Here is a 25,521-nt window from a genome sequence, read left to right on the forward strand (position 1 = left end):
CTCTGTAGTGATATTTACTCCACACCGCGGCCTGTGCATCTTTACAGAGCGGGCAAGCCTCGACCTCCACCTTTTGTGATGAGGCGTGGACTTCCAGCACATTGCCGGCTGCTCATAGTTTCACCTTCCTTGGGCCACTTTCCACAGACGCTTACGGCAGTAGCGCGACAAAAGCCGACCAACTTGGGTGTCCCCGAAGTGTTCGTGCCCAGGCTGCGGGCCATAACAAAGTGCCCTTTTACGAAGTGGTTTGTGTCAATGGGTTTCAAAAAATTGTTCGAATGGCTCTAAGCACTATGGAACTTGGCATCTGAGGTCATCAGTCCCCTACACTTAGAACTACTTGAACCTAACTAACCTAAGGACATCACACACATCCATGCCCGAGGCAGGATTCGAGCCTGCGACCGTAGCAGCCTAGAACCGCTCGGCTACCGCGGCCGGCTTGTGAGTTTCCCTATTTTCGGATAATATAGTCGCTAGGATGAATACCCATTCTCTCTGCTCCGGCTACAACCTTTCTTTACCGCGTCACATGCCGATAACACCACCAGGCTGCTTTCAGTGGGTAGTGGTCATAACGTCATGGTTATGAGATTTTATTAATGTTTTGGCTACCAAATATTATTAATGTAAGAAATTTTATGGCTGTCAAATTGTAGTAATTTAGGGAAGTGCACGATACGTGTAGAACACGGTCGGCGGAAAATAGAGCGAGCATAACTGTCAACACACATAGACGAAAGTAGTGCGTCTCAGTCACGGTCATTGCTGGGGCGATAACACGTATGTATGCAATAGCAGTAACTGCAGCCAGATGGCGGACGTAAACATGGAAATGGCAGCAAGGCTGCCGTGTTGCAGACTCATTTTCCACAAAAGCTGGACGTTTCCAGAAATTAGGAAGACTTTCGGTAGCTTCAAGGGAAGCGACGCTGCTAGAGAAATTCATCCAGAAGTCTGAAAAAGAAGCAAAAGCTGTATCAAAAAGAATCATCCGTATTTTGTAAAAAAATCGGAACTATTACGTTATTTGAGGTATGTGCGTGAACAACGTACTGTTGGAAAGAGCAAACTTTGCAGTTTTACACGGTTCCCGACAGATAGCAGCAGTGTGCACCCACTTCAGTTCTAGTAAAACTGGTGTCGGAACAACAGAAAGCGTTTTGTGTTGTACGTTTTGCGCAGTGCGGGTCAGTAATAACTGTTCAGAGGTGACCTTCGTACTGGGTATGGTGTTGATTCTCCTACAGCACAGAGCATTTAACGATGGCATGAACAATTTCGAGAAACAGGTTGTGTAAAGGCAAATCGCAGGGCCTTACCCGAGTGTCATACACAGACGTCGAACGCACCCGCCATAGTTTCAGAAGGAGTCCGCAGAAATCCGTTCGCCGTGCAGCTCGACAGCCCAACACGCCCCCGATGTTCGTCTGGCGTGTGCTGCGTCGACGTTCACACATGAAACCGTTCAAAATTCAACTAATGCAAGCTCGTCGTGAAGGTGACAAACAACAATGTGTGAAGTTCTGAAATTTCGTTCCTAGTAAGATGGAGGTTGCAATAACTATACAGTAACACGTTGAATCTGAAGCAGTAAAATCCACGAGAAGACTGTACACTTTTTGCGAGGGAAGACAACTACGTTTCCGCGAAGTATACAGCAACAGTTATTATCCTAAGTTTTCTGCCTGTTCGTCAAAACAAGCTCAATATATTTCGTAGTAGTACCGAGTAATAGTTGATACATACCGTGCGTGAGAATATAGGAATGAACAATTGCTGTCTCGCACTCGTCTCCTATTATAAATGATTGCGTATTGTCGCAGTGGGCAACATTCGACATTTTTTGTATGTGGTAGGATATAAAGAGGAATAAGTGATGCTCTCTCGCACATCTGATTGTGATTGTAGTATTTGATTGTACATTCTCGCAAGCAGAGCACTCGTCTCTGATAGCGAAAGGTAGAACGCAATAACGGAAAGTTGCCGGAAACAACTAATATATAGAGTGGTATAGTAAACATATAGAGCCACTGTACGACACATCTCCGAATAAGGTTCGACTATTGGGAAATAAACTGATCTTCAACTATATCCTTAAGCGTTTGCACCCTTACTCTCTTCCTACTACGGGAACAACTTGTCCTCTAGGTTCCAAAATCACCTGAGCTAAGCATCCTAGAAGACTTTCCCCCTCTCCCTTCATTGAAGGGGACTTAGTAGTGTCAACACTCTGCTCGCACCATGCAGCCCACACTTTCGTCCAAAGCTGGCGACAGGTCCTGTATCAGGACGCCACACTGTTTTGACTCTTCATTGTGGATTTGCTGCGCGACGAGGCCGCCATCTTTCGATATAATATTCCGAAATTTATAGAGGGCGATTCAACTGCCCCTACCGATACAAACACCACGCGACAGAACAATGGTGTTGGTCAGTTTACTGTGAAAATATGGAGCACATTGTCAAAATGTTGCAAAATAACGTATACGAAGACATCTTAGGTCTACTGTACAAATTTTGTTTATCAAACTACTATAACACTTAATGTGGCGACTCATACATTAATCTTTTCATTGGGTTATATAATGGAAAGATTACTTCCACACTTCCCATTTTGATATCTCCTATTAATTTCTTTGTTTCCAATGGTGAAACACACTTTACAAGGCAACGTTTCTGAACCATTTGCGAAAGATTAAGTTGGTTGGTTGGTTGGTTTTGAGGAAGGAGACCAGACAGCGAGGTCATCGGTCTCATCGGATTAGGGAAGGACGGGGAAGGAAGTCGGCCGTGCCCGTTTAAAGGAACCATCCCGGCATTTGCTTGGAGTGATTTAGGGAAATCACGGAAAACCTAAATCAGGATGGCCGACGCGGGATTGAACCGTCGTCCTCCCGAATGCGAGTCCAGTGTCTAACCACTGCGCCACCTCGCTCGGTCGAAAGATTAAGTACTATAAACGAAACAAAATTACAGAGACATCCTAAATCTGTATGACTACATCGCTAATTACACGAACAGTGATTGGGGACATCTAGATAAGATATAACTTCGTCCAAAAATGCCGTGTAAGTCATGGGCAATCCTCATTAATTTTTTAAAGTATTATTCCGTTTGACAACAGTCACCCAAGACTCTAAGAGGATACATATCGATTACATGGTATGTCTGGACACCGGACCTGATACAGACGAAGTGCAGGTTGCATAAAACGACGTCGGCAGGGGCAACTGAAGCAATCTATATTACACTGCTGGAAAAAGAATTACATAATTACCTGGAGAGACGAAGTCGATTTTGATCAGATGATGGCATATGCCACTTGAGGGATGGTAGATGTACTTAAAATGGATTCAACGTCGTCCACCAACAGACAGCTTAGTGGCATAGCCACCAGAGCCGCCATTAGTTTCTTTCCTTTAATACTGAATGCTCACAGCCAGCAGGCTCAGTGTGGTGCTAAAGTGTGAAGCAAGTAGGTAACCATGCAAAGGAAACGCACTCGTGCTTCCTACAGCCAACTGAGCCAATTTGAAAGGGGTCGAACTGTGATCTTCCCAGTGGCAAGATGGTCCTCTAGAAGAAATGCCAAATAAGTCGGACGTGATGCGTCAGTTGTACAACGATGTTGGTATCAGTGGTCACATAAACACTCTCATACCTGTGGAAGAAGTTCTGGACGCCCACACAACACAGACGCCTACCGCGACGTTGCATTTTAAGGGCAGCAGTGGCAGATCGAACAGCTACCACAGCACACCTGTGAGCCCACATGTGTCAACCCCAACTGTTGCGAAAGAGTAATTAGCAGTGGGACTACGGGCACGCACGCCTCTAGCCCCTCTTCCACTCATGGCACAGCATCGACGGTCACGGCTCCACTGGTGCCATCAAAGGATCAGTTGGCAGATGGAACGGCGCGCCGAGGTCTTCAGCGGTGAAAGTAGATTCAGACTGCATGCAAATGATGATCGTCTGCGCGTAGAACGTAGTCCTGGTGAGGCGATCCCGCAGAGGGAATTCGTCCAGGATACGTTGGTTCCATCCCAGGCCTTATGGTCTGGGGTGCATGAAGCTACAATTCTCGTTCATCTTTGGTCTTTCTGGAGGGGACGCTAACCAGTGCACAGTATGTGTAGAATGTTATTGTACCATTTCTTTCGCCGTTCTTGCAACAGAAGGCGATGTGTTGTTCCAACAGGATAATGGTCGCCCACACACTGCCAGCGAGACTCAACGTGCTCTGGAAGACGTGCAGCAATTTCTCTGACCAGCAAAATCTCCGGACATAGTCTCCAACAGAGCGTATGTGGGATATGACGGGACGACTTATCAGCCTACAGCCCTTACAGAAATACATGAACAGGTGAGCAGTAGTGGCATAACGTATCCCGAAACAGTATTCGCCATCTACACGACCAATTGGGTGCCAGAGTAAGCGCTTGTATTGCTGCCCATGGAGGCTACAGCACATACTAATAAAAATGTTTCAGCATGGGTCGATACCTACTACCTCAGAACCGCTTGTGCTACTGACCTGTAAATGGAATCATTTCATGTACTCTATATGCAATGTTGCAACACTAAATCTTGAGTGAATTGGAAATCTCTAAAAGGGTGTACTAATTTTTTTTCCGGCAGCGTATTACTGAAAGCCAGTACAGCTCTTTGGAACATTTTGTTTTGGCTTAATACACTACTGGCCATTAAAATTGCTACACCACGAAGATGACGTGCTACAGACGCGAAATTTAACCGACAGGAAGAAGATGCTGTGATATGCAAATGATTAGCTTATCAGAGCATTCACACAAGGTTGGCGCCGATAACGACACCTACAACGTGCTGAAATGAGGAAAGTTTACAACCGATTTCTCATACACAAACAGCAGTTGACCGGCGTTGCCCGGTGAAATGTTGTTGTGATGCCTCGTGTAAGGAGGAGAAATGCGTACCATCACGTTTGCGACTTTGATAAAGGTCGGATTGTAGCCAATCGCGATTGCAGTTTATCGTATCGCGACATTGCTCCTCGCGTTGGTCGAGATCCAATGCCTGTTAGCAGAATATGGAATCGGTGGGTTCAGGAGGGTAATACGGAACGCCGTGCTGGATCCCAACGGCCTCGTATCACTAGCACTCGAGATGACAGGCATCTTATCCGCATGGCTGTAAGTGATCGTGCAGCCACGTCTCGATCCCTGAGTCAACAGATGGCGACGTTTGCAAGACAACAACCATCTGCACGAACAGTTCGGCGACGTTTGCAGCAGCATGGACTATCAGCTCGTAGACCATGGCTGCGGTTACCCTTGACGCTGCATCACAGACAGGAGCGCCTGCGATGGTGTACACAACCACGAAGCTGGATGCACGAGTGGCAAAACGTGATTTTTTCGGATGAATCCAGGTTCTGTTTACAGCATCATGATGATCGCATCCGTGTTTGGCGACATCGCGGTGAACGCACATTGGAAGCGTGTATTCGTCATCCCCATGCTGGCGTATCACCCGGCGTGATGGTATGGGGTGCCATTGGTTACACGTCTCGGCCACCTCTTGTTCGCATTGACGGCACTTTGAACAGTGGACGTTACATTTCAGATGTGTTACGACCCGTGGCTCTATCATTCATTCGGTCCCTGCGAAACCCTACATCTCAGCAGGTTAATGCACGACTGCACGTTGCAGGTCCTGTTCGGGCCTTTCTGGATACAGAAAGTGTTCGACTGCTGCCCTGGCCAGCACATTCTCCACATCTCTCACCAATTGAAAACGTCTGGTCAATGATGGACGAGCAACTGGCTCGTCACAATACGCCAGTCACTACTCTTGATGAACTGTGGTATCGTGTTGAAGCTGCATGGGTACCTGTACCTGTACACGCCATCCAGGCTCTGTTTGACTCCAAGGCGTATCGAGGCCGTCATTAGGGCCAGAGGTGGATGTTCTGGGTACTGATATCTCAGGATCTATGCACCCAAACTGCGTGAAAATGTAATCACATGTCAATTCTAGTATAATATATTTGTCCAATGAATACCCGTTTATCATCTGCATTTCTTCTTGGTGTAGCAATTTTAATGGCCAGTAGTGTAAATTGATTTCGCCGAGAGAACGGTCCGAATTGCGTCCCCGTCGTGCCACTCCACATACAAAGCGACATACGGCCGCTGCAGAGTCTGCTGCAGCCCTGCCGTTGCCTGCCAGGGGACTGGCGCGCTTACAGCAAGCGTCGGCCGGTCGTGCGTTTTAACTGCCGGCGGTGCGAGGTGCGAGGGAGAGCGCGGCTGGCGGCCGGCCGGATATCGCAATAAACGCGGCCGCCTCCTGCCTCTGCCGTGAGGAGGAGAGCGCCAGCTGGCGGCCACGCATGCACACGCACGCATACTACGCGCAGTGCGTGGCGGCCGCCTCCTCGCCCTGCGTTTCACTCGTCTGGCGCCGCCATCTGTTTGCACAGTGAGTGTATATAGCAACCGGCGGGAGGAACCGCACCACCCAGCGAAACCCTGGCGCCGGGCGCTGGCTTACTCTCAGCGGACTCCATCCACACATCATCTTAACGAGAACATGTCGGCACTAGGGTAGACGCAATAATGCGCGGGTTTCACGAAGTCCTCGCGGCTAACTAAACGGACACCTCAATTACCGTCTGCACCGCGGGCGCCACGTTAAGTCAGCCACTTGAGCTCAAGTACAACTGGACTCAGTTGCAAACGACCGATTTCTACTGTTACTGACATTCCACGAGCCCCTACGCTCTCTTGCAATAAGTAGTCACGTACCCGAACAGCCCGTGGCGCAGAGCTGGCTGCCTCCCACGTATATTTCGTCGTTACGACAAACTCACAAGGCAGTTATCGTGGCACACGTTCGGGAAGAACAGTGTCTCCTCAGTGAGAACCGCACCTCCCTCACTTTTTGCACTGTTGTCACTAAAGATCCCAGTTTTTTTCCCTACAACTGAGAATCGATACACTGACCGTAGCTCGTGGCCATTACCATCTTACCTCTTGGTGAGTAATGAGGTAGGTGTATTAATACATGCAAGGAACCCCTGTGAATATCAGGCCTGGGTCTGAAAGACTCTGCCACTAAATAGTGTAGCCCAGACAGTGAAAAATGGGTGTGGTAACCGGCTGGTTTCCAACTGATGCCTTCTAATCACTGACTACTTCTGTTACCTTGTTCTAAGAGTTACATACGTTCATCGGCTTGTCGAGAGATGTGTCGACCGAAGACAGAAAATTTATTCTCACAAACGATAAAATGGAAACTTCATTGAAAAAACAGAATCAGAACCTTGGGTCTTGTAGTTCCGTCAACTCTGAGACTGAACCAATGTTAAAAATAAAGCTAATAATTATCAATTTAAATCAAGTACCAACAGGGAAATACCTAACGGCTGAAGTGTACAAGAAGATAGAACATGCATTGCTACCCGTACTAGAAAAAATACACAAGTAAACAACTGACCATATGATATTTGCCACAAAATGGGCCACGTTAATTATTTGTGTCTGCTTAGATCTACACCGTGTGTACGACTAAATGGAAGAACAGCTGCAGCGATGGATCTTGGATATTAAGAACGTAGTCATAATCAGAAGTTAGATGCTAGATCTACACCGTGTGTACGACAACGTGGAAGAACAGCTGCAGCGATGGATCTTGGATATTAAGAACGTAGTCATAATTAAAAGTTAGATGCTAAGGTAAGACAAAGTCTGTACAAAATAAAAAACGAAAGAAGTTAGTCGAATATGTCTTAAGGCTTCCAGGAATAAAGTTTTCGAACTGAAAGGCGCAGAAAACGAGATAAAATTTTTCAAACTCACGAATATTTATCAAAATATTCAAGCCACAGACAGTTATTTGTTTATTAGAGAAACAGATACGAGTGTGACACTACTCCTCCCTCTGGTTGTAGTGACAAGATTGATCCGTAGCGTAGCTCGCGGTCTAGGTTAGTAAGAAAATGACATTTGACTGTGAGTTGGCTAGCACCAACAAATGTGAATAGGATACAAATTTCCATTCGAAACAAAATAACCCGTAGCGATGGCGGACATCTGCGCTGGCTCCATATGTAACACTCTTCGATATAAATAACGCAAACTTCAAGGAATGTTGATTCGGAAAAGCTTTACTTCTCCGATGAGTATTTCTGGGAAATAATACGTACGCATATCGTAAATCATCTGTAGAAAATGAAAGACTGGTGCGTTTGGGATACCGAGAAGGGAGGTGTAGAGTACGCAGCGGTTAAAGTAAAATATGGATACCTGAGTCAGGAACGCCGAACCTGGATTTGAAACAGATCGTAATAAGTGTGTAAACGCCAATTCAGCATCACAACTACTCGCCCATCCCTCTCAGTGATCCCGAAACGTGGAACCTGCCACTGCACACCAGTACGTGGACTATCCCTCAGTATGTTTATCGATTTTCTGTTGTGCATAGTGGCGGGTTTTCGGATGGATATTTCGGCTGTGAGAGCACGGCCGGATGCTCGGGTAGCAGGTAGGCCTACTCACTCGGTAGTCTCGAGGTATTGGAAGACGCGGTATGCCGGCCGCCGGAACATGGGCGCTGCGAGGACCATAGCCTCCTGGCACTAGGAGAGCAGCCAGGTCCCCCGATCTCTGCGCTGAGCTGCGGGCCGCGCCCGCCTTCAGCGACGCACCGTCTCACCACGTCACTGCACAGTGCGCGCCACGCCGCGCCGCCCCTATAGCAGCAGCACTGCCTTATAGCTGGCGACCGCACCCGCCGCGAGCCAAGACTCCAGGCGCGCGCGCACACGTAATCACCTCCCCGCACAACAGGTCGGCTTGGCGTCCCGACCGCGACTGACGTGCACGCGCTCCGGCCGCCGGCGCCGCCCGTCACAGAGAACGCGCTAGTTGGCCGGGCGGCCGCGGAGCGGCGCTGCGCGCCGGGATTATCGATCGCAGGGTTGACGCGGCGGCGGTCGGACCCCGGCCTGGGCGCGCGTCTGGCCGGCGCTGGCGCTAGCCCGCCCACTGCCTACGTCACACGGTGGCTGGCTGGCCCTCCTCAAAACAACGACCGCCGCAGCAGCCAGCCGGCTGGATGTAGCAGAGGAGGGTGCGGCACGGCACCCGGCTAGCGACGCCGCCCGCACACAGTAGCCACACCTACAGCGCCCCGCGCTGCGGAACTGCCTTGTAGTGATTTCGAACTCGAAATCATCTGATCTGCATATAGATGCATAGTCTGCAAAACCACTGTGAAGTGCGTGGCTGGCTGTACTCCCCACCGTACCACGCATTAGTGTTTCTCACCTTTCCGTTCGTGGGGCGCGGAAACAGTAACTCATTAAACGCCTCTGTGGATGCTGTAATTACTCTAATTTTGTCTTTGCGTTCCCTACGGATAGAATACGTAGCGATTTGTAGTATATTTCTATGTTCTTCGCTTAATACTTGTTCTCGAAACTTTGTATGGATAACTGGCGCCTACCTTCGAGAATCTGCCAATTCAGGTTTTTTCTCCATTTCCCTGGCGCTCTGCCGTGTATAAAAATGAAAGTCAAAATTCCTACTGGCATTCTTGGTTTGCTGATACGAGTCCCACACGCTTCAGCAGTATTCTAGGATGGGTCGCGTGTTTAGCAGGCTGAGAGACGAGGTAGGAGACGAGGTACTGGCAGAATTGAAGCTGTGCGGACGGGTCGTCAGTCGCGCTTGGGTAGTTCAGTTGGCAGAGAACTTACCCGCGATAGGTAACAGGTCCCGAGTTCGAGTCTCGGTGCGGCACACAGTTTTAATCTGACAAGAAGTTTCGTTTAGCGGGCTGTCTGCCACCTGTTTTGCCTGTGATCGAGCCAACGCGATCACTGCATTCCATATCCCCACAGGCTGTTCCAGCCACGTATGAGTTGACTGATTCCAGTTGTGATTCACTGACATTGTGGGCATAGGATACCACTTTTTTTCGTTTTCTGAAGTGCACAATTTTACTTTTATATACATATAAAGGGGGCGGTGAGGGGGGGGGGGGGGGTAAGGAAGGATTCACACTCACAGTAGTGGAAGTTCCAAAACCTAACTTTTAATAAATGTAGAGTTGGAAGTGTTCAGTATTTCAAACGCCTATTGCCGCAAATATGCGGCGTACCCAATTATACCTGACAAGTGCAACGTATCTTAGATTTGACCTTATGTACTCTGTAACACATCATTACAAAAAATTTAATTATTGCAAATAATGATTTCTATTTTTTGGAAGTGGAAATTTATCCAGTTATTGAGAGGTTAATTAATACGCTTTAACACGTAGGGTTATCCGAAAGGGATGGAAATCGGTAGATGTATTGCACATGTACAGGCAAACAAATGATGACAGTTTCAGAAAAAACGGATAATTTATTCAAGAGAAAGATCTTCACACATTGAGCAGGCCAGTAACACACCGGTCGACTTCCGGTCCTTACACAAGCAGCTGTTCGGCTTGGCACTGACTAACAGAACTGTTGGATGTCCTCCTGACGGATGTCGTGCCAAATTCTGCCCAATTGGCGCGTTAGATAGTCAAAGTCCCGAAATGGTTTGAGGGCCCTGCCCATAATGCTCCATACGTTCTCAACTGGGGAGAGATCAGGCGATCCTGTTGGCCAAGAAAAGCAGTAGAAGCTCTGGCCGTGTGCGGGCGGGCATTATCTTGCAGAAATGTAAGACCAGGATAGCTTTCCGTGAACGGGGCGTAGAATATCTTCGACGTACCACTGTGCTGTAAGGGTGCCGCGGGTAACAACAAGGGCGGTCCTGATGGAATGGAGTGGCACCTCAAACCATCACTCCTGGATGTCGTGCCGTATGACGGGCGAGTGACAGGTTGGTACACCGCTACCGTCCAAGGCGGCTCCACGCACGTCTTCGTCGGCCATCGCGGCTCAATTCGATGCAGGACTCATCACTCAAGATAATTCTACTCCAGTCTCATGAGATTCGGAGCCGAAAGTGCCTGCCACCACTGCAAAACGGCTTGTTGATGCACGGAGGTCACTGGTAGTGGGCGCAATGGGCGACGTGAGCTCAGTCCCCTTTCTGTGAGCCGCCTATTAATGGCCCTTGTGGTCACTGAAGCACCAGTTGCACATCGGTCGATGAAATGATGAATCCGGAGCTCTGAGTGCCTCTCTGACGATTGTTCGGTCCTCATGTTCTGTCGTCCCTCTAGGTCGGCCCTTCCTTCTCAATTATATGAAAACAATACGCAAATTCATATTTACTGACATAAGAGTCCAAGTTGTCACAGTTTTGTCTACCAATAACTGATTCAAACAGGCGGGAAAGTAAATGAGACAACTGTGATTTATCGGTTCACACCATTACGTAAACTGCATTACAAGCAAGATAGAAAAACGAGAAACGCATGCTGCTAAAACCAAAGACTTTTTCCGAATACTGTTAAGGAAATTAACAATCACTATATAAAGTCGAATCTGTTTGGTAAATAGAAGGTAACTGGCATCACATACTCAGCAATGTCTTCAAAAAGTCCAACCTTTCACAGTCAGATTAAGGATACGAAAACAGATCTGGTTTACATGAACTTCCAATTAAGAACCACACTCATATGCAAGAGAGCCGTAAACATTGATACGATGTAGATGGAGAGATGAACAGACGTGGTTGAAGCGGAGTCGAAGGTCGATATCGTTGATCGGTCCACATGCGTCCCGTAAACCACGGCTTTGCCACCTTCTTAGCACTGTGTTCGGCCATTGTTAACCCATTCCTGACATCATCATCTGAGAGTGGTATCGCTCCTATTCACATATAGATGGATTCGCCCACTACCCCAACCGGCTTTGTTGAACCCAGTTACTCGTTCTCTCTCAAATCTCCGTATATTGGTCACGCGTCTGTCTGTGCGGCATAGTTACTGTCCACCTGTTTACACGGAATGAAATTCGCCAAGACTCTGAGCCTTGGTATCGACATGTCCCCTGTTTACCATTCTTGCCAGAAGCGCGGAAATTGCGCTGCAGAGTCATAACTTGATCCGTCGGTCGCGAACGTTTACAATTCTGCTTTTTCCGTAGATGCTTGCATGAATACCAATTTGTGACTAATTTAATAATTTGTATAGTTTCTTCGTGGTGCGACTTTTTCTTGGTGTATCTCTGAAGGTAGGTAAACCAATACTTATTGCATAATAGGCTGTAAAACATATGCTTGTAAATTTGCAATTTATTGACGCAATCTGCATGTAAATCTAACCTTTGGTTTAAGTGTTAAGGCATTTCTAATCGAGCAGAACAGCAGAATTCAGGGAGATGCAACCCAGCCGTGTTTGTTGCCCATATTTACGCAAGGTGACGAGAAACAGCAGCGTTAGAAGTGGGGCCGTGTGCCACAGAGAGGTGAAAGAGGCGTACCCAATGTTTTGGAAGTTGACGTAGAAATAGCTGCGGTGAAACTAAAAAGTAAAACGCTGTTTGAGGAGAGAGACACCCCTTAGCAGCATTCTGGAGTCGTCTCCATCTCAAGGGAATGACGCGATATAGTCCGATCAGGGTAAGAAACGTATATCCCACAATTTTCGCAAGAGTGACTCCGAGTGAGCATAAGCGACAGTCACCGTTGGAGCTAATGAAAGTATTTTAATTAGGTTTTTTACCTGGCGCCACAACAGAGAAAAATTTACAAATAGGAATAGCAGCCCTTTGCTGGAAGTATTACGTGAGGGGATTCGCTGAGAAATAACGCACCAAGCTGAACTCTTAGTTTATCTGATGTTGCAAAGTAAAACCACGTACAGTCGCGTAGAAAGTGCCTGGTGGGTGCACAACTGTTTTATTTTGGAAGGTCACAACAGCTACATACTCAGACGTCGTTAGCTCGGATGAGACACGTCTATGCCGCTCCACTGCGTCATATCTCTCAACTACAGGCCGATGCTCACTACCTTGCTGGGTACGTTCCCAGTGCTGTGGCAAATACACTGGCGCGAAAAAAAGTACACCTGGAAAGAGGATGGCGACTTTGATCCGATGGCGAAATATGCCACCTGAGGGATAATAAATACACTTGTAATGGTCTCATCGTCGTCCGCCAATAAATAACGTAGTGGCATAGCACCAGAGCGTCATTTCTGTCTACTCATTAATAGGGTATGCTCACAACCAGAAGACTCAGTGTGGTGCAAACGTCTGAAGCAAGGAGGTAACCGCGTACAGAGACGCACCAGTGCTTCCTAAAGTCAACTGAGGGAGTTGGAAAGGGATCAAATTGTGGTCTTCCGAGCGATGGGATGATCCTTTCGAAGAACTGTTTCTCAAGTTGGATGTGCTGCTTTAGTTGTGTAACCATGCTGGTATCAGTGGTCACGTGAACATTCTCACACCCGTAGACGAGATTCTGCACCTCCACACGGCACAGACACCCGCCATGATCGTCGTATTGCAAGGACTGCAGTGGCAAACGTCTGAAGCAAGGAGGTAACCGCGTACAGAGACGCACCAGTGCTTCCTAAAGTCAACTGAGGGAGTTGGAAAGGGATCAAATTGTGGTCTTCCGAGCGATGGGATGATCCTTTCGAAGAACTGTTTCTCAAGTTGGATGTGCTGCTTTAGTTATGTAACCATGCTGGTATCAGTGGTCACGTGAACATTCTCACACCCGTAGACGAGATTCTGCACCTCCACACGGCACAGACACCCGCCAGGATCGTCGTATTGCAAGGACTGCAGTGGCAAATAGTACAGCTACCACAGCACAGATATCAGTCCAGACGTGTCAACACGAACTGTTGCGAACGGGTTATTAGCAGTGGGACTACGGGCACGCACGCCTCTAGCCCCTCTTCCACTCACACCACAGCATTGACTGGTGGCGTCAGAGGAGAACTTGGAAGATGGAATGGCGCGCCGTGGACTTCAGCGATGAAAGCGGATTCTGCCTGCACGGGCAACAACTCTTACGGAACTACGTGAACTGGCCGAGCAGACGTAGCAAACCGTTTGCCAGGACAGTATTCGCAATTGTATGACAGACTGGATGCCAGAATCAGCGCCTGCGTTGCCGAACATGGAGGCTACACCACGTACTAATATGTGTGCATCAACATGGGTCGATACCTGGCTCCTCAGAACCGCTTGTGCTACTGATATGTAAATGTAATCGTTTCATGTACTCCACACGCACTGTTGCGGTAGTAAATATTGAGTGAACTGGAAATCCCTAAAAGGGTGTACTATTTTTTTTTAATGGCAGAGTAACAGCGGATGGCCTTATTTTTGGAAGTGTGTGCGGAAGCGTAATAGTAGTGTAACCATTACTGTGGGCCGTGGCAGGCAGGGTCCTAAATATCTCGGGGTTTAGTGTATAAAGTCCAGCGTGGAAGCACTGTTTCTACAGGCGTCATTTAATATGTGGCTGTAATGCTCAGCTGTTGCGTTATCTCCAACTGGGTCGTTATATCGTAGAGCACACAGTGGGGAGACGATTACTGAGAATTAGTGACTCCCCCGAAGGCTCTACGAATACTGGTGTGACGCACATATATCTTTCATTTTGAATAACTTTGTTACGTATACCAACTTTGGCACAATGGCTCAACAAATAGTCTGTTTTTACCAGACGGGTTGGGCATTTTTTTTTTCTGGCCAACCAACATCTATACTGGCCAGCTATTTCGGTCACAGTGTACGTGTGCCACCAGCAAGAGCACTACGCAGGGAAAGAGAAGCTGGTAAGTTTTGCAAGCTGCAGACTCGCTGATGTGTGTCGACTTGCATAAACAAAGAGGTGGGTTCGCTTTAGAACGTGATTGTGCATGTCTGTAGCTCAAAATTCCTCCAGTGCATACAGTCCTTTTTTGGTAGAGACGTTGTGTGAAGTGACTAAGTTAGAAACTGGCTGGTAACACGTAGCAGACGACTTACTGGTGAGTTCCTCTAAAGTCGCGCCGTCAGCAGACTCCTATTCGGCCACACAAAGAACGAGTCGCAAGCTACTTGCGAGTTTCGTTTCAGTTGACACGCTTGCGGAACGCGTATCAGACCGCTGCAGAGAGCTTATACGGTTTCGACGAGTGAGACGTCCTGAAGAATGTAGCCGTTTCTTATTGTAGTTGGCAGAGCTAATAGCTATTGCGAGACGACTTTGCTTAAAGAAATAGATTTGGCTAGGGCTGATTAAGTGGCAATAAGCTGCGCTGTTGCTGTGCACATCAGTGTGTCTCGCATTTGTGTTATTGTTGAGCTATCTATTTTTTAAGCCAAACCTCGGCTTAAAGAGCCCACGCCCCAAGAATAAAAAATAGACAAGGGAATGCGATGGTTTCGGGGAGATAATGTTTCACAGCTGACTGTCACAGCTTTTCGTGCAACATGCAGATCATTTCACGTGTTCGACACATTTACAAGGCGCTTTAAGCATTACAAGTAATGCAGAGGTGACTTAGAAAGCCTCAAGCGTGCTGCTGTTCAGCGACGTTCTACATACAGGTTTCCGAATTCTTGTCGATCTGTGGACGTGGTACGCAAAACTCGGAAGTTGGAGCCACTTCCTAAGTTGTGGCTTGCAATGTCAATTCTATGTCGAAAAAAAGTTTCTCCAGATTCTTGTAAGTAGCCGTCGTGACAAATCATAGACAGTTTCGGGCCTTCTCCAACTTCATCAAGGTTTCCAATATGGAGCCGACTTCTGTTTACGTCTTCCCAATTGTACTGATACACGTATTTAGAAAATTACCTAGCTATTTTTGCGAATTTTCATTGAAAACCTTAAAACATCACATCACTCAATTTATTTCTAGCGGGGTTACAAAAGTATACCGTTTCACTTAGAAAATAATGAGTAACGCAGACATTAATCTAGAGAATGTCTTGAACACGACAGTGCCCTCGAGTGCTCTCCTAGGCATGGTCCTGTTGAAGGTGATGTGCCGTTGCCTTAGTCCGATCTTTGAACTGACCGACCCCCCCCCCCCCCCCCCCAGTTTTTGGTGGACGTACAGTTTAATGTGGATTCCGAACCACGGCACAACTCGGCATTTTTCACATCAACAAACATTGCCGCCAGAGGTGAAAGAAGTGATGCGTAACAGATAGATAAAGATCCTTGGACTGACTGGGAATAGAAACCGGTAACTTTGGATTCCTGGTCTGGCATTTTACCACTGATCCACTGAGCCACATGCAGAAAACCATAGAAGTTTCAATATCCTAGTAAATTAAAGCCCGTTTTACACGAACGACTTTCTGGGTCAAAATCGACTACTAAAATTCCGTGCGCGTTTCGTGCCTACGTGTAAATCAGCAACCAACCACGACGCGAGTGTGTCTGTGACGTCAATGATCTACAGATCGTTCCGTGTGTAGAGTTTTAAATTTGCGTGTATGCTACACAATGCGCATGCGCAGAGATTCGGGACTATGGCGCCGCTTGTTACAAACTATTCTGGTCGAGCTCACTCCTATTATAGGAATGGATTTTGTACGTTCTTAATCTTTATTATGCTGTCTGCTTTACTTTTGTGACACACTGATAATTTTCACGAAGTCCTCGCATTTTCCTGTTAGTGTTTTACAAGAGAGACGAAGTATCTGAAAACAAATAGTATTTACGTTTCACAGAGAAAAAACCTGCACTGTGCATACATAACAACGTAAATAGATACGCCTACTTTAATGAAAATTAGTACAACAGTGAAAAGATCAGAATTATTGGAACAGAAAAATAATTTTCGTTGTCATTTGGCTTTTAGCAAGAATCAAGATACAAAAGATAAAGCAAGAAGGCGTTGAACATATTGTCTGATGTGTTTACAAGTATACATTTTCTCTAGCAAATAAATGTATATGTTCTGAAATGTTTAGATGACGCTCTTCATATTCTTCAGTTCTCAAAAGTGTACAGAAATTAAATACCACACGAGCTGTGACAAGAACTTCCACTATGAATTCTGCATTAGTCATTAATAAACTCTACTGTCATAGCTTGTTCCTACATTCTGCTACTTTATTTCGAAAGGGGTAGTCCTCAGAACCTCATTTTCATTGTTCAGATGCCAAACTGCACTGATGTGGAAAGTCTGTCGGTAGTAAGCCCTGCACACGCTGTAAGTGATAATGGTTTTAACACTTCTTGAGAATGTTGCACAAGGTCGTCTGGCTTACACTATACTGGCGGTCCATCTGCAGGTACTGATACGGCGGTCGCCTCCCACAGTGTTAATCACATTTTCCTCCATTTCTGGTGTCAGAACATTTCGGGTAGGTCCTTCATGATTTCCTGCTTCCTTAAACGACCCTGTCTCAGACAAACGGCGAAACGCTGTTGCTAACATTAAATGTTGTGGTTGTTGGTGGGATAGGTCTCCTGATACAACCTTTCTGCCCGCCGCCCGTTGTAATTTGCCTTTCCGTAAGTAAACACCCTGTCGCCAAGCTCTCGATTAGGGTCAGTCAGCAAGAGAAGTGAATCGGACATAACGTTACCAAGTACTGTGGCAGGAGAGGACGTATGAGGAACAGTACCACCACCCTCTAGGTGGAAACCATGCGCACTGTAACTCTGGCTACATGGCGCAGCGCATATTAGACCGCAGTCTCCTTAACAAAGCATGATTGAATAAATGGTCTCTAGCATGGAAACGATGCACTTCAGAACATAATGTCATTAGACCTTTTTTGTTCCATGTCCTCTCATCGATCAAATCCTAAAGTTGGTACATCCTGAAATAAATCACCCTATAGAACGTTAATATGTAGTTACGAGCAATGAGAGGAACAACACACATGCCAAGGACGACTGTGGGGTTCCACGTCCGACCTCTACACCGCGTCTCTCGGCCTTCTCTCTGATGTGCCTTGTCCCACAACAGCTCTGCCTCACAGAGAACTGCACTAATGTTTATACTTGTTCTCTTGATTATCTACGTAAATATCATCTTTTATTCTTAGACTGATTGCATGTTCTTTTTTTAAATGCTGAGTATTTCTATGTTTAAAATTTTTGGTTAAGTATTTTAACACAATTATTGTTTTGCGGAATTCATCATAGGTCGCGTATTTGCTTTCTATTTCTTCATTAAGTTCTTTCTTTGCTTTTATCTAGCAATATAATCTTTATTTTAGGCTTTTATTATTTAATGATTGACTATTGAGATTTTGTTGAGGGGGACTTTTTAATTTGATGGTAATGCGTTAAATTTGGACTGAATATCTTTTATTTTTGTATCTTTTGTAATGTATATTTCTTCTTTAGTAATGTATTAGAGTATTATATGATGGCGAAAAGAATGTTAATTTTTTATGATTGTTGTTTTAATACTTATTCTTTCAACAGAGTTTTTTAATTATTAGTCCAAATTTAATTAGAGTTTTATTAGTATGAGATGGTTTAGGATTGGTTTCTCACTGTTTAATTATTTAATATCCAAATGCAAAATTTTATGGTGCAGGTATATCAATTGCTTTACCAACTCGTATTGGTGAAGTTGCCATTTTAATTTATACTGCTCGAATGATAAATTTTGAAGGTTGAATTTACATGTCCTTTATGATTTTATTTCTAGTTATTGTGAAATAAAGCTTATTACTGTAGTAATTGGTTTAAAACAGCTCAACTGCACTCGGTCCGCTCCTCTTCTCCATCGTTTCGCAACCTACGTTCACGGAACTTCCAGACGGCCGCAAGCCTACCATAGTCAAATACTGGTCGTCCCTTACAGGCTACTAAGTAATGTGTTGGGCAGCGTCGGTCCTGCCAGTCCCACCAGGCTGCCGACACTAGTGTCCACATGGCCACTTCAGCAATTCAGCTCTACCATGACCCGTGGGAACTGTTAACTTGGCACGCGGGCTCCCTGGTTCTGATAGGCAGCAATCGGCAGAAGCCGGAAGACTTCGTTCCATAGAGTTTTGCAAATGTTCGTTGGCAACTGTGCAGCGCACCATTAGCCACATATCGCTGAAGAGGATACTAGCATAATACGACGTGTCGCTTCTTTTACGACATCCGCCAGTCGTGTACTCTGGCGCATGCAGCGTGAGCAGCAGTTGTAGCCTTACAGGTATGTACAGCCTTGCTACTGAAACGACTACTCTGACTCAGTACTCTAGGACCGACAGCACACACGGTCTCTGATAGCCTGTATCGACTGCCTTGTCGTTTGCTTTGTTGCTGAGATATGCTGTCGCTGTCAGTGTTTTGTTGCGCTAGTTAAATTGCGATTTTTTCGAAAATTCGGAGTGATGCTGTTGCTGCCCCATCGCAGAGGTTACCTTCTGCTCCCATTGGGAAAAGGGAAGTATCGAGCTCGTGGAAGCTGAAATCGCAGGATTCTGTTGTCTGCACTGTGTACTTAAGCACGGACGCGGAGTATTCACCCCCACCTTCCCTGCACCCCACCTTCTCACCACAGCATACCCTAAACCGCTCTCTTCGTTTCCCGCAACCCCTGCTCGCCAGATGCCAAGTTATAGTTCGTGAGTAGTACTTCAGCAGGCGGTGTTGCGCAACACGTCGACCGCAGCACTTCTCGGCTCTGCAACTCAGCAAAGGCGCCATTCTTTTCGAAAGCAAAGCTTGCCATAGTCAATAGACAACGGTGCTGTAGGACGAGTCACTTCAACGCTGAACACGTCGTCGAACAAGAAAAAACTGTGCCCTATGCAGATAAAGAGATAGCGAGTGCCTTTTGCAATGAGAAGAGTGCAACATTCGTTTACCTTCCTTTTTCAGATAGAGTACACCATCGATGCTGGCCAATGCACCGCAACACGGAAGAAACGTAAAGCACTTCTTGACAGAAGCTATTGAAGAAAATTCCCGGTTGTTGTGCAAGAGCTATCACACTGAACTATGTAACTCCACAAATACGATTAGTATGGATGTCTCATCCGCCCTACCGAACAGTAGTTATTTAAGAAGGTTATGACTACCTGCTGTACACATTTAAACCATCCCCCCCCCCAAAAAAAAAAATCACATCTTTCTTAGGAATTACGAGACAAATAACTGAGAGCGGATATGTTGTCTGATGTAAGTTCGTTTTGTGTTAAGAATAGCTCTCTCAACAAACACCGCAAGGTGTTGATATCAGAGTTTCACTACAAGTGATTGTATATTTTTTAACCCTTTTATAGAAGCGACACACACACACACACACACACACACACACACACACACACACACACACACACAAAATCGAAACAAGGCCGTTGGAGTAAACGACATCCCCTCACAATTACTGAGATCCATGGGAGAACGAGCTGTGACACAACTATTCCACCAGGTAGGCATATATACGGCAGGCGGGCAAAATATACTCACTTTCCAAGAAGAATGTAATGATCACAATTACAAGGAAGGCAGGTGCTGACAGGTATGAAGACTAGCGAACTATCAGTCTAATAAGTCATGGTTACAAAATACTAACACGAATTATTTACAGAAGAATGGAAAACTGGTAGAAGCCGATCTCGTGGGATATTAATTTAGGTTCCGAAGAAATGTAGAAACACACGAGGCAATGCTGTTCCTATATAATGTGCGATCAAAAAGTTTCCCTTGGAGGCTGTTGTTGCAACGTATATGCAACGTAGAGCGACTCGGATGCGGGTACATAAGCACCGACATATAGGCACGGGATTAGGGCGGTAGTCGTGTCCGGTCAACATGCGTACGGTAAACGCATAGACGTAAACTATGGCGAAGTTATTACCTAATGCGTCCAAAAGGAGACAATCTGAGCAGCCTTCTTAGGTTGTTTCAGATGATGCTGTTGTTTATCGACTAGTAAAGTCATCAGAAGATCGAAACGATTTAGGAAAGACATCTGTATGGTGCAAAAATTGGCAATTGACCCTAAATAACGAAAAGTGTGAGATCATCCACACGGGCGCTAAAAGGAATCCGTTAAGTTCCGGTTAAATCAGTCAAATCTAAAGTCCGTAAATTCGCCTAAGTACCTAGGAATTACATTTACGAACAACTTCTGTTGGAAGGAATACACAGAAAATGTTGTGGGGAAGGTTAACCAAAGACTGTGTTCTTAGAAAATATAATAGATCTACTAAAGAGACTGCCTACACTACCCTTGTCCGTCCTCTTTTAGAATACTGTTGCGCGGTGTGGGACCCTTGTCAGATAGGACTGACGGAGTACATCGAGAAAGTTCAAAGAAGGGCAGCACGGTTTGTATTATCGCGAAATAGGGGAAGCGTGTCACTGAAATTGGTTGGTTGGTTGGTTTAAAAGAGGGGGGGGGGGGGGGACCAAACTTCTAGGTCATCGGTCCCTCACTCCGATTAAAATAATTCCACAAGGGTGGGAGTAAAATAATCGAGACATACAAAACATAGCTGGAAGAAAGGAGAACACTACAAGAATGACAGAAAGACAACAAACACTAAAAACGACAAAATCGGACAAGAAAACCACAGAGAGGCGTAAAAAACATGTAGAAGAGATCAAAACATGTGAGCAGATTACCATGCCTGGCTGCCCATGAGAATAAAAAGGAAAAGCCAGCCACTCTGCAACACATTAAATCTCCACCGTAAAAGCACTAGGGTGGAGGACACAGAGAGACAAAGGACATGCGCTAGAACATAGATTAAATGATAAAACCCACACTCACGAATAAAACGTAGAACTAAAGCTGCTGTTGAGGCATAGTCGCCCAACACCGAAGTTATGGTGCTGGGAAAGTTAAAAGTCCACCGCAGAGCGGCTAAAAGTGGGCAGCAGCCCAGCAAGAGGTAGACGACCGTCATTTGTGAGCCACAGCGACACCGAGGTGGGTCCTCGTGACGGAGGAGGTAACCATGCGTTAGCCACGTATGGCCAATGCGGAGCCGCCAGAGGACAACTGATTCTCTGCGAGAAGACCACATGGAAGACTTCCCCACATTCGTAGTCTCCTTAATGACTCGCAGTTTGTTGCCAGTCCGTCTCCCAAAGCTTTGGGCCATGCGAAAGGTCCATAAGAAGCTGAGACCTACGTGTACATCATAGAGGTGTACGTGAATGGACCTCGAGGAGAGGTGGTAACGGGAAGGACTCCAGTTCAGACAGAAGGGACTGGACGCGAACTGCAATCGTAAGCCCTGACCTGGACCGCCGATGCGAGAGATGAGCTGCCGTGATTGGAAAAAGAAAACGGTAATTCGGATGTCCAGGAGAACTACGAACGTGTGCAACGTCTCGGTGCGAGCAGTTGTTCACGCCTAACCTTAAATGGAGGGACTCCGGCCTCCATCAGGACACTAGTCACCAGCCTCTTTCTAAAATCTCCCGTTGCTAGGCGAACGCCACAGTGGGTCGTGTAAACGCAAGCCGAGGGCGCGCCGAATCGTAAACCAGACTCCCATAGTCAGGGCGGGATTGAACAAGGGCTCTGTATAGCTGCAGCAGCGTGGAGCGATCTGCACCCCAGTTGGTGTTGCGCAGGCAGCGAAGCGCATTGAGGTGCTGCCAGTATTTCCGCTTAAGCTGACGAACGAAGGTAAGGTGGCCAAGTCCATCGGGCGTCGAAAACCAGTCCTAAGAATCGATATGTCTCCCCTACAGTGAGTGGATCGTCATTAAGGTAAAGTTATAGTTCTGCATGAAAGGTGCGACGCCGACAGAAGTGCATGACACACGACTTCGCCGCTGAAAACTGGAAGCCGTGGGCTAGAGCCCATGACTGCGCCTTGTGAATGGCTCCCTGTAGGCGCTGCTCAGCAACACCAGTACTGGAGGAGCAGTACGAAATACCAAAGTCATCCGCATACAGAGAAGGTGAGATCGACGGCCCCACAGCTGCTGCTAGACCGTTCATAGCCAAAATAGAGGGACACACAATACGGAGCCCTGTGGAACGCCATTCTCCTGAATGCGGGGAGGGGGGACTGTGGGAAGCAACGACTTGGACACGGAAAGAACGGAGAGCAAGGAAATTTTGATTAAAAATCAGGCCCCTGAGACCCCACTCATTCAATGTGGCAAGGATATGATCTCGCCAGGTCGTGTCATATGCTTTACGTAAGTCATAAAAGACAGCAACCAGTTATCGGCGTCTGGAAAGGTCTGTTCGGATGGCAGACTCGAGGGACACAAAATCATCAGTGGTAGAGGGACCCTGGCGGAAGCCACCCTGACATGGAGCCAGCAGGCCACCTGATTCTAGGATCCAACCCAACCGCCGACACGCCATACGTTCCAGCAGCTCACACAAAAAGTTGGTGAGGCTGATGGGCTGGTAGCTATCCACATCAAGCGGGTATTGACCGGGTTTGAGCAGCGAAATGATGGTGCTCTCCCGCCATTGCGATGAAAAGACGCCATCGCACCAGATCCGGTTGAAGATGATGGGGAGATGCCGCTTGTAGTCATACGAGAGATGTTTAATCATCTGACTGTGGATCCAATCCGCCCCAGGAGCTGTGTCGGGGGAATGTGCAAGGGCGCTGAGGAGCTCCCACTCGGTAAATGGGGCGTTATAGGGTTCACTGTGGCGTGTAGTGAGCTAGAGGACTTTCCTATCTATCCGCCGTTTGAGGGGGCGAAAGGCTGGGGGATAGTTCTCCGACGCAGAGGTTCGAGCATAGTGCGCGTCAAAGTGCTCGCCAATTGCGTTTGCGACGGTAGATAACACGCCATTGATGTTAATGCCACGACACCTGTTGGGGTCTGGTACGCAAAAAGACGTATGATCTTCGTTCGGACTTGGGAAGGTGACGTATGACACGCAATGGCTGACACGTGCCTCTCCCAACATTTCTGTTACCGTCGTTTTATAAGCTGGCGAATGCGAACACGGAGTCGCTTAAAGGTTATTAGGTGCTCTAGGGAAGGGTACCGCTTATGTCGCTGTGGAGCTCGCCGACGCTCTTTAATTGCCTCAGCGACTTTCCGCGACCATCAAGGGGCTGTCTTTCGCTGGGGGCACCCTAAAGAACGAGGGATCGCGTTTCCCGCTGCAGAAACGATCGTTGTAGTGACCTGCTCAACGACAACATCGATGGCACCAAGTGGAGCAGATTCAGCGGTGACAGCAGAGGTGAAGGCTTCCCAGTCTGCCTTGTTTAAAGCCTATCTGTGTAGGCGGCCTTGGGCATGAGGCCGTGGGAGTAACAGAAAGATGGGGAAGTCGTCACTACCACACAGGTCGTCATGTGCTCTCCAGTTGATAGATGGGAGAAGGCCAAGACTGCAAACCGAGAGATCAGTGTCCGAATGTGTTCAATATGCCACACTGAAATGTGTGGGGCACCTGTATTTAAAAGGCAGAGGCCGAGTTGTGACAGTAAATTTTCGACCTCCCTACCTCGGACAGTAAGCAAGGTGCCACCCCACAAGAGGTTATGCATGTTAAAACGTCCCAAAAGTAGGAAAGGTTTAGGGAGTTGATCAATCAGTGCAGCCAATACGTTCAGGGGTACTGAACCATCTGGAGGAAGATATACATTGCAGACAGTTATTTACTGCGTCGTCCTCATCCTGACAGCCACAGTTTCAAGAGGGGCTTGAAGGGGCACAGGTTCACTACATATTGAGTTTAGGACATAGACGCAAACTCTATTTTAGTCGATACGGTTCCTGTAATATCTCTTATAGCCGTGGAGGGCAGGGGTCCGCATTGCCCGGAACCAAATTTCCTGGAGGGCAATGCAGAAAGCAGGTGTGAAGCTGAACAGTTGCCGTAACTAAGCCAGGTGGTGGAAAAAAACCGCTACAATTCCACTGGAAGATTACATGATCGTGAGACTGGGAAGGCATGAAACACTCAATGAGGCAGTCTACACCTCAGGGTCACCTGCTGCCACCAGATGAGTGCCTGTGCGATCGACATCCATTGTTTGTGAGGGCCCAGCGAGATCTAGGTCCTCAGCGGACGCCTGAATCCCCACCTCATCCTCAGACACAGAGCTTGTAGGTAGTGGTGGTGTGAGTGCCACCGCAGTGCCTTGGTTCTTGGGGGTCTTTTCTTTTAATGTTTCTCTCGTTGCTCCTTAGGTTTGTCTGGCTGGGAGGGCTTCTCTGATTCAGTCTCAGGGACTGAGGAGGACTGTGAAGCCCTGTGGTTGTTTCAGCCACTGGCAAGTGTCAGCATTGCCACTGGTAGGAACCTGGGAAGGGAGTGACCCAAGGGCAAGAGAAGCAGAAGAAGACTTAAGTTCTCTGGCTGAGAAGTGGGGACTGAGGTCCCCAATGTTTGTGGGGGTGTTGCGCCTGAGATAGGTTGTGCAGGAGCAACTGTATGCGGCGGAACAGAAGACGGTAGAAGCGTTGCCATAGCGGCGGCAGAGGTTGAGGTCATATGCACAGGATGTCGCCTCTAATATTTTCTCTTAGCCTCAGTGTAGGTCAGTCGATCCAGGGTCTTGTATTCCATTATTTTTTTTCTTTCTTTCTGGAGAATCCTGCAGTCTGGCGAGCAAGGTGAATGGTGCTCTCCGCAGCTGACACAGATGGGAGGCGGGGCACAGGGAGTATTAGGATGTAAAGGACTTCCACAATCCCGACAGATCACGCTGGAAAT

The 25,521-nt window shown here is 47.1% G+C and overlaps 1 protein-coding gene across 5 annotated transcripts in view; it reads right to left on the reverse strand.

Moving 5' to 3' along the window:
* Positions 1-25,521, reverse strand: part of LOC126091907 (focal adhesion kinase 1) — a 752,716-nt gene that overhangs the window by 554,955 nt on the left and 172,240 nt on the right. For 4 of the 5 annotated variants that reach the window (XM_049907212.1, XM_049907215.1, XM_049907214.1 and 1 more), the window contains exon 1: positions 8,547-8,848. The exons of the other annotated variant lie outside the window; for it this stretch is intronic. In XM_049907212.1, the coding sequence (XP_049763169.1) occupies positions 8,547-8,614 (68 nt within the window). In that variant the 5' untranslated portion in view covers positions 8,615-8,848. Of the gene's footprint in view, positions 1-8,546; positions 8,849-25,521 lie in introns of those variants that run through there. 5 annotated transcript variants of the gene reach the window in all.

The sequence above is a fragment of the Schistocerca cancellata genome, chromosome 7 (genome assembly GCF_023864275.1).
Source record: "Schistocerca cancellata isolate TAMUIC-IGC-003103 chromosome 7, iqSchCanc2.1, whole genome shotgun sequence".
NCBI classification, from domain to species: domain Eukaryota; kingdom Metazoa; phylum Arthropoda; class Insecta; order Orthoptera; family Acrididae; genus Schistocerca; species Schistocerca cancellata.